Raw genomic sequence first — 18,267 nt, 5'->3', positions numbered from 1 at the left:
CGGGACCGGGTACTGAGCGTCGCCGGGCGAGGTGGGTCTCGCTCCCCTCCGCGTCCCGCCACACCGCTGCGAGGCGGCCGCCGCCGCCCCCGGCCCACCGCAGCCCGGCGGCCGAGGTGGGCTCCCGCGGCGCCGCCGCCGCCCACCGTCCGCGGCGAGGCGGGCCGGCGGGGCCGGGGGGCGGAGGGGGAGCGGCGGCGCACGGCGGCGAGGTGGCTCGGCAGCCCTCCCGGAGGAGCCCGCCCCACCTCTCCCGTGCAGGCACCCCCTCCTCCCCGCCCCGAAAGAGGAACTCCCCGCCCGCGCAGCCCGGCCGCGGCGCAGGGAGAAGCGGCGGCGGCGGCGGCAGCGGCGGCAGCGCGCCCGGCCCCTCCGCGCACCATGGCGCAGCAGCGCCCGCCGCCCGCCGCCGCCTGAGGCGCCCCGCAGCGCCGAGCCGAGCCCGCGCCCATGGCGGCGCCGCCGCCCGCCCTCAGCTGGGCGCTGCCCCTGCTGGCGGCGCTGGCGGGCGCCGCCGGACCCCAGAGCTTCGAGCTGCCGGGGGCCCCCATCGACAACATCGAGGTGAGCGGCGGCGCCGTGCTGGTGGCGGGCGGCAGCTGCCTCTACGAGCTGCGGCCCGAGCTGCGGCCCCGCCGCCGCGTGGTGCCGGCGGCGGGGCAGGGCTGCGGGGAGCCCCCCGGCATGCGGAGCAACCTGCTGCTGTACTACGAGGAGGCCGGCGGGGTGGGCGTCCTGCTGACCGGCTGGACCCAGGATGGCGGCGCCTGCCAGGTGTGGGAGCAGCCGTCCTACCGGCAGCGCTTGAACCAAAGCGAGGTGGTCAGTTGCCTGCCCGACGGCTCCACCGCCGGCGTCGTCTTCCAGCAGGCCGGCGCCTGGTACCTGGCCGTGGCGGCCACCTACTCAACCAGCGCTGATACAAACCACCTGCACTGCGAGCCCTCGAAGTCGGACAAGGAGACCGTCATCACGGTGCGCAGAATGGTCAACCTGAAGTCCGAGGAGGAGCTGGGCATCATCAAACGCAGGGAGGAGCCTTTGCATTTTGTTGACGCGCTCCAGTGGGGGGATCACCTTTTCTTTCCCTACTACACGTTGAAGGCCAGGTTGGGTAATAACACGGAGCCACCCAGCATGGCTGTCCTGCGCCAGCTGCGCTCTTCAGAGAGTGGTCTTACTTTGCAAGGGCACGTCTATTTGGACTGCGGGTGCAGGAGCCTCATTATTTCCTCCAGCCTTGTCCGCCAGGGTGAGCGGGGCTGGTGGGTGGGTGTCTTCCGCCACAGCCAAAGCGCCAAAGCCTGGAACACCACCGCCGTCTGCATCTTTGGGATGGAGGAGATGAAGGAACAAGCCTGTGCATCCACGCACTTCAATATGAACGGGAAGAACTGTGTAAGTCTGGGCATCGTTTTGCTAAGCTTTCATCCTGAAAGCACTTGTTGACGCTGTTATTGTTGTGGCTGGTGTCTTTGTGCATGACTCATGGGGTGTCCCTGACCTGGAGGCACATGAACTTTGCGGGGAAACTTCAGAGCCACGCCAGGCTTTGCACATCAGCCCAGGCTCTGTCAACCCTAGTGATTTCTCCAGCTCTTTCTGTTTCTAAAAAGCTGATGCCTTACCAATCCTGGTATACTTCCCACTACCTGTTGGGAAAGACACGTCTGAGGGAACAAGTGAGGGCATCCTGGGTCAGGCCTGAGTCTTAGGCTTCTCTCTCGATGTGTCCTTTTCTGCCTAAGATAAGTCGTATTTCATTTTATTTTCCATACAGCCTAGATAAAGCATCTCCTACCTTATTCTGTGCATTCACATCTCATGTCATTGCAGCTACATCAGAAATGAAAAAAACCCCGTCAGATTGACTCTGTGCATTGGGCTGTGTGCACTGTTATCTCTGTCACTCACTAGTTGGTTGCTTGTTCAGTGGTAGGTATTTCCCAAGCCTCTCAGGGTTGGCCTTGCTTGGGAGGGTTCTCACAGCCACCTCCCCAAACCCTTGTGTGCAGCAGACAGCAATAGGTGATATCTCTTTGTTGTTGCAGTGGTTACATTTTCACAGACAGTGGTATCCCATGGAGTTCCCCTGGTCACCTACTTCAGTAACACTCTTCCTTTTCAGGGTGAGCTGGGCACATGGAGGGTGGGATAGGCAAGGCTACTGGCTTTTCTGTGGCCTCAGTAGTAAAGAAATTATCTAAAAATTATATTCAGGGAGGTAAAAATGTCATTCAGATGAAGAAAGTGCTTTTGCAAGGCCTGTCCATGCTGTTAAGTTACACTCAGAAGACTTTCCAGAGCTGTGGCAAAAGGACCACTGAAAAGTATCAAGGAGGATCAAAGGGGATCAAGCAAGGCATCATTAAGCAAGCCCTAAGCATTTCGCAGTTCCCTCACCATCCAGGGAGTTTGTGGCTAAACTTCTGAATCCTTGATGTGTTATGATAGGAGTTTCTTGGAAATTCCTTGAAAGAAGTGCAGTAGATTTACTGTCACTCCTTGGCTTTCCAAATCTAACTCATAGCGGAGTGCAGTGCTGAGATTTTTCCAAACACAGACTACCAGAGGGCACGTGTGATTCAGTCAGCTCCTCTCCCTACTGAGCTGTGAGACTATTGCCAGTGTTAGAGGACGTGGTTGTGAATGAGAACCCCATGTGTGGGTGAGACAACTGTGCTGAAGTAAATAGTGAAACTCACTATGGAGCCAGAGCCAATCCTTTGATTTCCAGTGCTAGCTTACTGCGTGATTTCTGTGCTCCCACAAGACAAACTTCCTGAATGAATTTGAAGTCTCATTCTGATCCCAAAATACCTATTTGTTTTTGGAATTTCAGTTTGCATTGTTTATTCCTAATTACTCATGAAGTTTCTTAGAGAAGTGCTTTCTGAGCCTGCTAGACAAAACAGGAAAAGAAAGCTCCCTGGGCAGTAGATCCTTTCTAAACACTTGACAAAACCTCATGCAAGAAATTTCAGAAGAGCCTCATGGATCCCTTAGAGTAACATAACGCAGATAAGGTGAGGCACATATTTCTGCGGACAGGGCAATTCCCTGTCCCCTTTGCCTCTCAGGGCCTGAATATGAAAAATCAATGATCCACTTGTTTCAGGATTGGTCTGATTCAGATCAGACTCCTGTGTCTCCAGAGTTACTTTCATGTCCCAAAAGGCTCATCCCTCCTGGAAATTTAGATTATATTCGGATACAATGCTGAAGAATCTCAACTGTAACAATCTTTATAAGGTTTGCTTACTTAACCTTATGTCCCAAACTATGATGATGTTATTGATCGTGATATTTTGGCGCAAGAAATGCAGTTTACCACTGAGAGAAAAGTGGTATTTTAATATTTTGTGAGATAGCAGGACATGTGGGTCCTGTGAAGTAATATGGCTTATAACATTACATGGCTAATTAGCTCTCCTTTTTAAGCTAATTATACATGCTTATGGTGTATAAACATAGAAATAAATGCATGTAGTTCAGCTTTAGTATTTTTTTATACTACAGAAGGTTAGGCTAGGCTATTGCAGAGTACGTTTGGAGATGACAGGCCCATATGCTGCTGCTTCTGGGTTGTTTTAGACCAGATCCTTCTACCGTCTCTCACCAAAGTATGGGAGTCCCTGCAGTCATGAAATATGCTGTTCTTGGACTCAGAAACACATGGGCTTCAGAGCTGACAGGAAGATGGAGTGTGGCACGTCCATCAGTGTGCAGCTTGCAGCAGTGTGTGCAATCTTAGCAGTGGCTCTGGCCAGAAAGGAGTGCCTCGTAGCACAGAGCTGTCAGGAGTACGTTGTACTACAATGTGTAGGAATGGCGGCAAACAATGGTACTTAACACGTGCTTTAAAGTCCAGTCTTTTAAAGACAGTGTTGGTCTTGAGCAAAGGAATGTGTTGCAGCATTATGGGCGCTTGAAGTGCAAGACCTCTCTGGTGCTTGTGGTGAGTGGACTGTGCTGAATGTCAGTCTGGCTTTTGCATTGCAGGTACCATGTGTTGTAGGGTGCTGCAGGTCTTAGTCTTCTCTGCTGCATACACTGGAGTGTATGCAGGAGCTCAGGTGTGAATGTGATGAGGTACATGAATCCCAGACATGGACTGTCAGTTTATGTAGGAATTGAAAATACAGGGATTTTTTCACTGTAGGAATACAATTTATAGTAAGCATATATGTTAGGGAGTAGTGGCAGTTTGTTTTCCTTCTGATCTTGTAATCCTTCAGATTTCTGTTATTATTCTGATTACTTTTAGGCAAGACATCCTCTTACCCCTCTCCACTCACATTGATTTTCTCAATAGGACACTGCAAGAGGGACTTAGCCCAGGGTATTTGTGGCCCTGAATTCCCTATTATGCCATTGCTACATGGTGTACTCTGAGCTCATTCCTGTAAGGTACAGAGCTTTCTGGCCCTAACCCAGTAAAGCACTTAATGACATATTTAACATTAGGCATATATGAGTATTTCCATCCATCTTTAAATGCCCATGCATTTAAAGTAAAGCATGTACTTGAGTACTAAACTGGATTGGAACCAAATTGCTCTGCATCCTGTAGGAACTCACTGTAGGTGTCTAATCTCTTTAGTTTTGCTTTGCCTCTTAGACCAAAGTTCATATTTGCATTAAGATTTAATGCTGGAATAGAGTCTGTCATTGAAAATTGGTAATTTCTAAGATCCTTGCTTAGCAACTTTATCAAAAACTATGTGACTGCTACAAAGTCTGTGGAATTGGTCCTTATGAGAACTAGCTAAGTCCATTTTTGTTTTGTGCAGTGGTGTGCACAAAGAGGTTTGTTCTACTTGGATGTGTTTATTCAGGACATAGGCACTACTGGGTTCCAAGAGACAGGATCCCGGTCTAGTAAGAGGCAAGTGGTGTTTTAGATGAAACTACTCTGAAAACATTTTGCAATTTTATATTAATCTTTTTTTTGTTTGATCCACATGTCTCTTAGTTTTGAATATATCTACTTATATGCACTGCCAGGGTATATGTGTTACTGGACTCTCCAGCATAGCCTGCATATACATAAGTGCATCTTCTTCACAATTTCCTTAGTTAATAAATGTGAATTTGCCAGATCTCATTCTCAATTTCTTTTCAGAAACCTGACTGAGTACTTACAAACACAGGAGGAGTGCTGGAATTTGTCACAAACTTGCTGCAGGAGCTAGTGAAAGAAAGGCTTTTCTTCTGTTGCTCTGTGACAGAACAGGACCTACAAGGATCTCTGGTCTCTCACAGAGAAGCCAGGATGTTGTGAATCACATCCAAGCAGATGAGTAGGAAGAGTGTTCAAACTGGAGAACATCAACAGGAGAGAGATGTAGAGTGTTACCTAACCACAATAATGGCAAATCTGGAAGTTAGTTTTGCCATTAAAAAAGTTGCCTGAGAAGAAAAGGATTCAGGGAGATTCAAGGATTCACAATTTTTTAGGTAGAAAATCCAAAAAAAATTGTTAGGCATATGCCTGTAAGAGAGAGAATTGCTGTAGTTTGTATTAAGGTGTTTATTTTATGATGTGAAAAGGATAAGTAGTTGTGATAGTTACTAAAAGATAAGCTATCTTGGTTGGATTTTCATCTATTATTTAATGCAAGACTTGTAACCGTCTGTTTTTTGAACTTTTTCATTTTTCAGTGGTTGATACATATAAAGGTTGGTATATGTTCCTTAATTTATCAAACATAGTTTGGAATCCTAGGACAAATCCTAGCTGGTGTAAGCTCTACTGAAAGGAGATTTTGAAGTCAACAGAGTCACATCAGTTTAGTTACGGCCTTTAATTTGCGGGAACGACATTTGAATTTGTGTGGTAACTTATTCCAGAATGATTCATGGTCTTTTATTTAAGGAAAGAATTACAGACTTCTAAATATGATTTTGTATCAAAATTGATCCTGTAATTAATTTTCTAGTAGTAAAGTCAATCTCCTGTGTATTACAGACTGCTAGTATTGCACCTGATGTTTGATGGGTTTCTGGAGCTAACGTTTTTGAAGTGAGTATTTCTGTCTGGTACAGTGAGTTTTCAGTTCATCCTTGTTTAGTGTGGGAAGTAAGCTATGGAAGACTTGTCAACTCTCACACTCCAGGGATGGGGACTGCACAACCTCTCTGGACAACCTGTTCTGCTTGATTGCCCTCATAGTGATGCTTTTTCATCTCCTGTTCACTAGAACTCCACTGTTTCAGTTTGTGGCATTATCTCTTGTTACCTTGCATACACCTCTGTCAAGAGCCTGGCTTTGTTTTTTGGTCCCTCTGAAACTGCCTCTTCTGTAGGCTGAACCAGCCCAGTTTTGGAAAAGACCTTTAAGATCGTCAAATCAAACTGTTAACCCAGCACTGCCAAGTCCACCACAAAAACATGTCCCTAAGCGCCACATCTACAAGTCTTATAAATTCTTCAGATTGGGCAGGCATGATTTATCCTTGGTAAATTTATGTTGGCTTTTCCCAGTCACTTTGTTCGTCTCTTGTGTCCAGAAATGGTTTCAAAGAGGATTTTCTCCATGATCCTCCCAGGGAAAAAAGTGAGACCAACCAATGTGTAGTTCCCTGAGTTTTTTTGGAAGATGGGTGCAGTATTTGTCTTTATTTAGTTGGAGACTTCACCTGATCTCCACACCTTTTGAAATATGAGAGAATAACCTTTCACCTTCATCAGACAGTCTCTCAGCATCTTCCTACAGATCCCATCTGTCTTCCCTAAAACTTCTAAAGCTGAGATTTCTTAAGAGATCTCTGGCTTCATCCCCTTCAAGTACTGCTAGTTTCTCTCCTTCTTGAACTGTCTGTGTACAAAGGACCACAAGATGTTGCTGGTAAAGTCCAGAGCCATGTCTGCATCCGCTGTCAGTAATCTCCTGAGCTATTCAGCAGTTGGTGTGCATTTTCATTGTTCATTCTTTTATTGCTTGCATGGTGGTGGAAGCTCTTCTTATTGCTCATAACATACCTTGCCAGTTTCAAAACCAGGTAAGCTTGGGTTTTCCTAACACCGTTCCTGTGTGTCCAGGCAATTCCTCCTTAGTCCTGCTTCCACTTCTTTTATGCTGTTGTTCTGCAGTGTAGTTCAATCATGACTTACCTGCTTAGCTAGAGGCCATCTTGTGATATGTCTGCTTGTTTTCCTGAGTTTGTGCTTGAAGAAGATTGTCCTGAAAGACCTGCTAGCTTACTTGAGCTCTATTTCCCTTCAAAGCTGACTCTCAGGATTCCACTGACCATTCCCCTGAACACACTAAAGCCTGGTCTCCAGCTCTCTACTCTGATTATCACATCTCCAGTCAGTTCTTCCTTGTTTTTGAGTAGCAGATCCAGAAGAGCATCACTCGTAGCTGACCCCACAGGTTAACAAAGTGTGGGGTCCCATCTTATTCACTTTGCTCCCAGAGTTTTGTAGTCCTGATCTGCACTAGGCCATGTCTTTGGTGTCCACATGGATGTGCAACAGTGGGTAGTGGTCCAAGGAATGGAAAATTACTGCCAGTCTCTCTGCGATGTAATGGGTAGGGTCCCCTAAAAAAAGCCCCAACCTATTGTAAGAGCATGCCTGTTTAACAAGTGTGTGCCTTCATCCCTCAAGGTCACCCACCACTTCCTTTTGCTCTCTGCTAACACTCTGTTCAAGCTCAGTTGAGTTCAAAGCCTTCCTTAATGGAACTTGTTCTCTCGCACTGGTTATTAGGACACTACCACTTCTGTGAACTTAGATCTGAGGGCAGATAAGGACTGTTTCTGCTCTGCTTCAAGAAGTCACAAGTTTCTAGCTTCCCCATCTCAGGAGTCTCCGTCAGCATCTTGCTCAAGCATAGCCTCTGACTGTTCTTCCTGCCTTGCAACATGAGCCTCAGGATTTGCCTCTGCAGGGTCTCTCTGAAGACCCTCTGATCTTCTGGTCATCCTTGATTTTTTTGCAGTCTGCTTGCCTGGACAGGCTTGTCCACCTAACACTGCTGGGCAATGCACAAATTAAAAAGCTCCTCGGAAATAAAATTTTGGAACACTTAATCTCCTCATTCCTTAGCCCTAATAAAGGCTCACTGTGTGCCCCAATATTTGTTAACCTCTGACATAGTGAAAATTGATGGAGGTGGTTAAAGGATGATGAAGTTAAGAAAGAAGAATGAGGTTCCAGAAGTTTTCCCCCAGGCAAAACATCTATTGTTTCAGTGTTGACTGTTGCTATACACTACTTACAAATCTTGTGTCCTTTTGTATAGCTGCATCTGTTCTTTCACTCTGATGCTCAAACCCTTTATTTTTACTTTTTGGACAGCTGCAATATGATGAGTGCTGCGTGAACTAAAAATGCTGCCCTTTCCTCTGAGGCACGTAATGTAAAATAATCAGAAGGAAATCAGGACAGAAAGTAGAAGTGTGAATATGGTTGCTGCAGCTGGAGTCATATGGAGATACATTTGAAAATTAAATGCCAAATAGAAAACTAGTAGAAATACCTTTCATGCCAATAACCAAACGACTGTAGACTGTAGAGGGACTAGAATAGAACAGAGGATGGAACTGAAGAATTTAAAAAAGACAGGTCTTACAGAGTGGTATTGTCTTTTCTTTTGCTTTTCTTGGTTTTGTATGCACCTGAAAATGTTACAGGATAGACAAACAGATGACCATGGAGATGAATGACTCTTGAAGTATAAAGGAAGTTTAGACTGTAAATGCATTTTTAAGAATGGATTTAACTGTGAAAGAAGCAGCTTGGGAAGGCCCTACAGTGCTGTAATCCCATTAGTCACAGTGGAAGAGGTAAAAGGGCTTGTTAAAAAAAAAAAAGAATGTGGAGAAGGGGTGACAGAAGGGTGAAAGCAGCAGCTGCACCCTGGAGGGAATGGACAAACTGGAGAAATAGGTTGCAAAAGAGAGAAGGCAATTTTTGTTGTGACTGTCCACCATCTGAATTCCCCCTCTTCTTATCTGTATTAGCTCAATGTCGCGTTGACCCTCCCTCTAGCAAGCAGAGGGAGGGGAGGAGACTTCCACACTTGTCAGTATTGGTTCTTCAGTCAGATGAGGAGGATGCACTGATATGACACTGGTTATTTTATTAGTATGTGGGTCAAAATAAAATCTGTCAGCAAAGCTTTTCAGAAACCGGGTGAGTACTCCTCTTTTCTGTGATCTTGTTGTACAGAGTCAGCGAGGAACCTAGGGTAGCTTGTCTCTCTTACACTACTACACGGTGCACTGCAGAAGAGCTATTCCTAATTTTGGTGGAAATAAAAGCATGGAAGGTCCACTTCTTCCCTCCCTAACCTAAGTGAAGACTCATTGAGTGCACTAGTTTTGGAGTTTTGTTACCTTCTGATCTATTGATAAAGTGAGTTAACTTTTTCCACCTTAAAATGCTTGCAATCACACCCTTCCCCTCTCCCCTATCTAACACAGACGTCTAGGGTACTGGATTCTCATGGCCAAGTGAGTTTTACTGAAGTTCTGTGCCAGTGCATGACAGTTCCTGTGTCTTCTTCCTGCTGCATGAAAAAAGAAATAGTGACTTTAAATATGAAAGTTAATCAAGTCTTATTTTACTCCAAATGGCTGTTCTTTCAAGCTAATTAAAATAATTCAGATGACTGAAGAGTCATTTTAATTGACTTAGGATTGCAGTTCAGAAAAAAAGAATATTCCTAGTGGAAAGACTCTTGGGGGTTAAGCCAGCATCATAGCATGCAAGAGAGTTGAATCCAGCTGTTACTGTGTTAGGGGTTCACTTTATAACTTTGAGAAATGCCTTCACCTTTCTTCTAAATACCAGTTTTGATGGTCCAATCTCACACTTTGTTTTGTGGATTAAAGTGAAATAGGCTCTTACACTCCGAGGGTTTCTGTAGGTTTAGGCATCCATCCTTGAGGCTGAAATTCTGGACTTTGTAAGCTAACCTACAGGACCTGTTCCCATGGGCCTGGTCTTACCTGAGCTCTTGTCCCCTACCTCGCCATGCCAGCCACTCCTTTGTGCCAGCACTGGTGTGTATGCAGCCACATGTTCATGTGATGAGGAGCATGACTCAAATGAAGAGGTAGGTAGGTAGATTTACAGAGCATTTTCTAGGCACATCATTGCCTTAACTAAGCTCACTGGAAAACATTATACTGATACGGGGAAGGGGAGGTAAAGCTTGGCTGGGCTTGGACCCATTTGGAGAGCAGGTGGGATCACACCTTTGGCAATGTCTGCCACAGAGGTTGACTTCAAACAGTTAGAGGACTTCAAAACTTCAGTTACGGCTTACGAAGGAGACACCTGGGCTTCTAGGGAGTTCCCCTGGTAAATGGTCCTATTCTCACACATAGAGATTTCCTTTCAGCACTCGATCATCTACAGTCAGAGTTATTTGGTTTGGTTTTTCATTCCACAAGATACAGGGATTTCCTGCATTATGTTTTTTCTCATGAGCTGCTTGCATGTGTTTGCTACTTAATTTCCTCCAGGTGGGATGGAGAATTGAGGGTAATATGTTAATTTTAAAGTTCACACAGCTACATTTATGTTCTCCGTGACATGAAGTTTATATTGCTTTATCTCATTTTATGTTTATGTAATACACAAGTCTCTACTTCCTCTAGTGTCAAGGAGGATGAAGGTTTGCATTTTTATACACACAGACACAGTTTGTTTGAAGTGTCTCCTTTGTCCAGAATATTTGCATGCCTTTAAAAGTGGTTGCTGAGTGTATCTTTAGCCTTCAGATGATGGCAAAGCATGGCTTAATTGAGAAGAACTGGAAATTCAGAATAACCCCAGGATACTATGTCCCAAAAAAGAGAAATTCTATTGCAAAGTAACTTACTGCTGCTAGGCCAAGTCTGTGTCCCACTGAAGTCAGTGATTTAACTGCAGCAGATATAATCTTTGTCACAGATATGACCAGTTGTCATATATAAAAAACTAGTTCCATGTGTAATTTTCAATAATGTGTTGCTCTTAAACTGTGTCAGAACTGGAATGTTACTCAAAGTATTTTCTCAAGTTGGGTTCTCTGAGAATCTTGCCAAGGATTCTTCTTTTTCTCAAAGTTTTGGACTATAGGTGAATGATTTTTTAATACGTTTTTCTTATATCTGATTTTCAGGAGCCACAATCAATCAAGAAATTACCTACCTTGATTCACTCTGGATTAGTGGCTGTTTATGGCACAGTTGTTTTGAATCGTATAGTTCTCTTTTTGGGAACAGATGATGGACAGTTACTGAAGGTAAGCCGAGTGTGGCACTCCTTCCCTTCTCCACCAGCCACTGCTGTGTTCAAGTGGGTAAATGTTTCCTGGTTTATTCAGGGTATTATAAACAAATATGATCCCCTGAATCCCTGGTTTTTGTTTGAGAAACAACTGCTGTATGGTCCTTTGGAGAGCAAGATAACTTTCAAAAGCAATTATGTACCCTGCCTAAAATTCAAGTAAACGTTTCATCAAAACGCTAATGCCCACAGTATTAATTTACAGACTGTGGAGTTCTCAGTTATTTTGCCTTGTTTCCCTCCTTGCTTTGAATTTTCAGTAGAAATATTAAACATTGTTAGATTTTGGAATCGTGTTTGTTTGTTTGTTAGCCTATCTGTGTGATGTGAATAGCTGTCCATTAGAGAGAAAAATCAAGATTCATTTTGCCTTAGCTTATGAATAGTTGACCTATGCTAATTTAAATCCATTGCTTGAAAGTGAAAGTCGTCTTATCTCATTATCAAACATTTCAACCATCCAGTCAAATGTCTTTTATGCTTTAATTTTTTCTGGGTTTTGCAAGAATGTGCATTTCCTGTCTACACTGCAAAGGATGATTCTCATTCTTTGTCTTCATTAAGCAGACATTTGGAGAGGAGTGTAGTAGAGGCCTTGAAAAGCTTTTGTCCATTTGATTTCATTTCGCTTTTGATAATGAAAAATGAAATTGAAGTCTTCCGTGTCTCCTTAACACAGTGGAGACCGTGAACACATCTCCCTTGTTTAGTCATGAAAAACCAATGTTGGTGTGCTTATTGATTTAGAAAATGAATTTTCTGTGGTCTCTCGTTCCCTTGAATTCTGTGCAAAGGGTGGTGGAAAACAGTAGTTGGGCAAGGTAAGAAAAAGAAATACCATCACAGGTGTATACTTAGAGAAGCCACAAAGATATTTGTGTAAGTTCCTTTTTACCTTATGGGTGTCTGAATGTTAGCTTGTTTTCTGAAGGCTAATACTTTCTTCTCCATTCATAGGAGTAACAGGTTGTGACTTTGGGATATAGGCATCTCTTCCACGTTCAGTTTCTGAATCAGTCAGGAACAGGCTTGGTGGAAGGCATGTTTCATATGCTAAACCATTGCCAAATTCAGTGCTAGATGTGTCTGGCATGGACTTTGTTGAAATTCTGTTCTGATGGTCTTTTCCTTCATCCTTCTCCAGTGTGACAACCAGTGCAGTAGGTGAATTGAATCATGGCACAGTAATTCATCTCAGAAGCTTTGGTGTAACTGAAATTAGGCTTTTGTTTAAGATGTTGACTGATCAATAAAAGAACTTGAGAATAATTTAATTATGCATGTTTTAGGCTATTCTTAATGAGGATATGAAATCCAATTGCCCAGAGGTTTTATATGAAATTGAGGAAGAAACTTCCATTTTCCCCAAACTTCGACTTGATCCAGTGAATAATAACTACATCTATCTGTCCTCTGCAAATAAGGTAAGTACAATATTTAATAAAATAATAAATTCATGTAAACTACTGCTTTAAGGATTTCTACCACTTTATAAGTGAAGCATTGGTTTGTGTCAGAATTAGACCTTTAATATCCAAACTGCAGTTACCAACTTTACATCTGATATCTTGTCTAAGTGTGGGCTGCACTCCTGCAGAGCTTGGAAGAGCTTCTACTGTCATGGTGCTGCCCAGTGTTGCTATGATCCAGCAATACCCTTAATCCCATGCTTGTTTTATGCCATTCTGCCAAGAAAATGTTTCTTTCTGTTTTTCATGGAGGCAGGAAAATGCAGATCATGCAGAATCAATCTTAGAGATAGCAGAAACATTGTACACTCTTTGGAGACAAAGCAATCAGGTGTTGGTAGGTCAGGGTTTGCCAGTCAATTAAGGAGTTTCTAAAGCGAAGAAATCTCTTAATTTAAGAGACGGCTTTGAAGCCTTAGTTCTGATACAATCAGTGATAAAGCTGTAATCAGTGATAAAATTCCCATTGTCTTCAGTTAGGCATAGACTTCAAAAGAACAAAACAAAAGGACAATGAGAACTGAGCAATGTGTGTGCATAGTGAGGCCAAGGAGTTCAGCAGTGGTTGAGAGCTGCACATCAAGCAGAGAGTGGCTCCCAGGAGCCTGTGCAGTTGTTGCAGCACATCCTGCAGCAGGGCTACTGAGCAGCAATCAGAAAATCCCTTTGTCTCACCAGCAGTGGGAAAGATGGCATTGAAAGCTTAAGGACTTGCTGTCCATCTTAGCTGGACAGGATTTCACCCAGCACTTAATTACCTTCACTTACAATAAAATCACTTTTCTGGCAGTGAACATAGTGTTTTAGCCTGCTGTTTTAGAGTGGGGGCAAATTGGAAGGAGAACCCCTGACTGATATAATACATCTACCACAAATATGGAAGGAATCAAAATCTCAGTCAAAAGTGTACATAAATATTCAAAGTAAGACTTGAATTCTCTTTAGCTTTGGTAAAATCCAGGTTGTTACAGAGGAACAGCTTTTAGGAATAAATGCACTTCTCTGATCATCTCTTGGAGCTGAAAAAAGGCTTCTACACTGTCCTTTTTAACTTGATAGTAATCTAGGATTTTGACTGGTTATTTTGACTGAACTGATTATCTCACAGACCTTGAGATAAATTTAATTTCACGATATATGGATGGAATAACAGTAAATATAATTTTGCAGGAAGCAGTGTATCCTTGTTTCTCTTGTCAAGATATAGGAACTAATTCTTGCAAATTTGTAAAAAAATGGTTTAAATTAGTTTTTCTTACTAAGATCATTAATTCACATTGTTATTAATAACATTATTTGTATCTGTATTCAGTATTTGTAATCAGCTTTCTCTTTTTCTTTTTCCTTTCCTTTTCTGAAAATGGCTGGCTAGGATATTCAAGCTGAATGTACAAGTATAGACACATATAATATAGCCACAATTATCTACATTTACTTACTGAAATGGCATTTTCATGCATGTTAAGCAGTTGCATGCGTTTGTTCTAGTGTGCACATGCAGTAACCTGACATGGTGATGCAAACACAGATGCATTTTGTTATGCGCATGCATTTTTGGATGCACCTTCATCAATCATTTAAATATCTCAGTTCTGAGGAGAGGAAAATGGTGTTCTGCTAAGCAGAGCATTATTTGTAAAATATACCTCCTTTCTATTATTATCTGTAATTCACTATGCTGATCAGTCTTTCTTGCATTAATCTGCCCATGCTGGCCTTTGAGTAGTAGAACCAAATTGTTATTGTCAGAGGTGTTTCATTATCTGATGGCAAAATACAGTGTGTGCAAAATAGGCTGCATATTTCTATCCAAAGGTCTTCTGGCAGAGGGGAATCCATAAGGAGACTTCCCCAGAGGGATTGTGCTTGGTTGCTGTCAGATTTTTAATGGTAACCTTCAACTTCCCTGTTTATGGAGGCTATGTTAATTCAATGTGTTACTGCATTCTTTGGTTTCAGGTGAGAAGAATACCAGTTGCAAATTGCGGTAGATTTGCTTCTGAGCAAGAATGCTTATCTGCAAAGGATCCCTACTGTGGGTGGTGTTCTTTGAATCGAAGGTATCTTTTAGTATTTTAGACTGTCATATAAAAGAGCATTATTGGTCAGTGTACATTTTGACTGGCTTGGGTATATTCAGCATCAATATTGTATCTACTGGATTTTTATGGAATAAGTCATAGCCATAAATGTGAGACACTTTCTTGTCATGTGAGAGGGAACTCAGCACCTTTGAAAGACTACGTAACCCGTAGATTTTTGAGATCTACCCATAAAATATATGTTGGGCCACGAATAGCAAATAATTTTGCTTTTAGAAGACATACTTTTGCTTTCCAGATTGAGAGATGAAATTGTATACTTTTGCTTGAAATGTCTTAATGGCTGGGAGCATCTTGTATGTGAGAACGAGAAAAGGGTGCTTAGTATTGATAGTTCCTTTCTTTGGAACCACTGACTTTGACTTAGGCCAGAGGAGAATTTCTTTCTAAATACTTCATTCGCACATTTGAATCATTAATTTTGACTTACTTTGAAAGAGGTTTGAAAGCTATTTTACATCTGTGGCCTGTACTGGAGAAATTCCTGGGTCATCAGGCCTAGTCTTGGCAAGCAACCACATAAAGTAAAACTAAAAACTTGCAAAGGACCATCCTAAATTTAGATAGGCTTTTTGTCCTTCCTGCCCTGGTTGTGCAGCTTCCTGGCAGTCTCATTTTTTGCTGGTAAAAATATGTCTGCTCATTTTCATTGTGTATGTTTATGGACAGGTTATTTGTTCTGGTGTTCGCATCACCTTTGACTAAATAGGTTCCCTCCCCCCCCCCCCCCCCCCCCCCCCACTTCCTCACACTCACCTCTTCAGTGTTTTTGTGAAAGCAGTCTCTCTCTTTGCTTTCATTTTGGTGTGCCTTAACAGTGAACTTCATTAAGGTCCTCTCACATAAGACACTCCTTTCTTACCTCCACTCCAGCAATCCTTCTGTGAAATTTATGCATCCTTTTAAAATAAGAATGGCCTGGACTCTCAAAGTGTTCCAGAAGAGATTTAAGCTGTCTTTCTTAATGTTGTTTAATCAGTCTGTCCAGGAAGGACCTTAGTGTGTTCTGGCATCACAAACGTCTTTTTCGTGACAGCATCACATTGATGGGCCACAATCATCCATGATCAAATAATGCCCCCAGGTCCTTCTCTTTCTTTGTTGTCTTTCCAACTGATGAGTTTCCAGTCTATAACACATATGGGTTGTGAGATTTTTATTGCTGTAGGTGCATGTTCTTGTACTTCATGCTTTTAAATGTCATTCCATTTCAAGGTTATCCAAGTTTTCCTGTGTGATATTCTTATCTTCCTTTGCATGTTAATGTTCCCAACTCTGTATGATCAGCAGATGTCAACAGTGTAAATCTTCTTTTATGCCAATTTTCCAGTGATTAAAACCTTAAACAAAAGTGCCTATAAGATGGATTTTTGAGGAATTCCACTAGTAGCCTTCTTTTAGAAGGTTAATACTACCCGTTTTAGTTTGTTATCCATTTGGTGATAACGTAATTTTGCTGAAGATTTGCTACTTTATGTTTGCAAAGGTAGTTATTGGAAGAGAGTAGGTATTTATTCTGTAATGTGTTTTCTTCCAATTCTCTTTTGCTCCCTTGTTAGAAACTGTGTGTGTTACAGTGCTAAGCTTTTCAGGCTTTTAGTTACCTTATAAAGAGATTGTGAGTAACTCTTATTACTCAGTAAATCCCCTGCTTATGAGGGGAACCACCGAAAGTTTCCGTCTGATTGAAACAGAAATAATTTACTCTTTTGGAGAAAAAATAAATTGCTATAATAGGAATCCTGTTCAACACCCATATAATTTTTTACTGTTAAATACTTAATGTCATTAAATACTTGGTTTTGTGAAGAGAGACCTCTGAGTGAAACTTTAGGAAAAGAGGAAGACATTTTTAGCCAGTATTTTAGTCAAAGTCCATATGTGTCCACTAAAGCAATATATTCCATAATAATTTTGAGATCAATTATATGTTTTCTACTTTTACAGGGAAATAAATCTTCTGTAAAATACACACTCCAGTTTTATGTAAAATTTACTAGCACTGCTAGTGCTTCATGTTAAGGACAGTGTGGATTAAAATCCAGTCCTTTATTGAAAAAATGTGTGCATCTCATTGCAAGTGAAAACAAAATGAAACAAAATATTTCTACTCTTCCTATTTCTACCCTTTCTTCCATAGGGACGAATATATTAATTCTCCTTTTCACTTGCAATTATTCAAACCAGTTAGTCCTAGCATTGTGTAATTTCTCCTAATGTTTATAGATTTTCTGTAGATGAATCAGATTTACCTGAATTATGCTGAAATACAATTCCAGTACAAGGTATTGATGTTTTACATGCATTTCCATGTGGAAACATCACAATATGTAATCTAACATGACCAGACTTACTTTTGAATGCAGTCAACATGTGGGACATCTGTGGACTTCATTCAGGGGTTGGTATGTTGGAGAAAGAAGGAAGCCAAAACTTTGTCTGAAAGTATGTTCTCATTCCATGGGGAAATCAGTATGCTTTAGCAGGACAGAGAAGGCAGATGTGTTAGGATCTGTAGTTAACACAAGCTTAGTGAAGCAGAGACTTAGGTAAATACAAATGAACCAGTACGCATAAGTATTGTGTTATCATAGTGAAATAAGAGGAACTCAGTTCCAATTGTGTAGAGAAATCTTTAGTAGTATAAAGAACTAGTTTGCTGTGGGATATATAAAAAAAATCTTGACTCTGCTTTCCTCTGTACACAGATCTATGCATGTCTGAAATCTGATCCAAGGGTTTCATACTTTATACCTGCATACTTGTATAGGGTCCAGTTCACCTTTCCAAGAAAGCCAAACTTAGTTGTCTGAGTCAGTATGTTAATTTTCAGAATCATGTGGTTCACAAATAATATTTATCTGTTGTGTTCATTCAAAGTACTTGCAATCAATTTCAATTTTCTAAAAATAGGGGTATTACAGAATAATTTCATTTTTAGGTGAGTGGAATTATCTTGGTCGGTGCAGGGCAATTTTGAGAATTTATGCTGAGAGGCATCAGATGTGACTGCTTCCTGTGAAAATGACTGTTCTCCACAGCACACTGTGTGAGTGTTAAAGGTCAGCTTTTAGAGCAACAAAAGATGCATTTTTCCCTCACATAAAGACAAGCACAACCCTGAGTCCTGGGTGGCATTACTGATTTTGCTGTTAAACTCTCAGATTCTTCAAATCTTGCAAATGAGGGAAACAGGTTCACTGCTGGTGTTCCTCAGGCAGTGAAAGCAAGCAAGTAACTTCTTCCTGAGACAGTTGTAAATATTCAGCTTGATAAACAGTTTCATTTTTTAATATTTCAATATTAGCATCACTGAAATGCATACACTTATTTAGTGCCAAGTACTGCAGGTGTGTTGCCTTGCATCTTTACTGTTACAATCCTCACCCTGTCAGAAAATGTAGAA

The 18,267-nt window shown here is 42.1% G+C and overlaps 1 protein-coding gene across 1 annotated transcript in view; it reads left to right on the top strand.

The window, feature by feature from the left end:
* Nucleotides 1–450: 450 nt before the first annotated feature.
* The window catches only part of PLXNC1 (plexin C1), a gene marked incomplete at its 5' end in the record, with an annotated part of 68,951 nt that continues 51,134 nt past the window's right edge, over nt 451–18,267 (top strand). Inside the window, 4 exons of the mRNA XM_082280074.1 lie at nt 451–1,398; nt 11,124–11,246; nt 12,580–12,714; nt 14,719–14,819. Coding sequence (XP_082136200.1) covers nt 451–1,398; nt 11,124–11,246; nt 12,580–12,714; nt 14,719–14,819 — 1,307 coding nt within the window. The remainder of the gene's footprint in view (nt 1,399–11,123; nt 11,247–12,579; nt 12,715–14,718; nt 14,820–18,267) is intronic.

This window comes from Coloeus monedula, assembly GCF_965178545.1.
Source record: "Coloeus monedula genome assembly, chromosome: 4".
NCBI lineage: Eukaryota > Metazoa > Chordata > Aves > Passeriformes > Corvidae > Coloeus > Coloeus monedula.
This window is presented reverse-complemented; position numbering and strand designations above follow the sequence as displayed.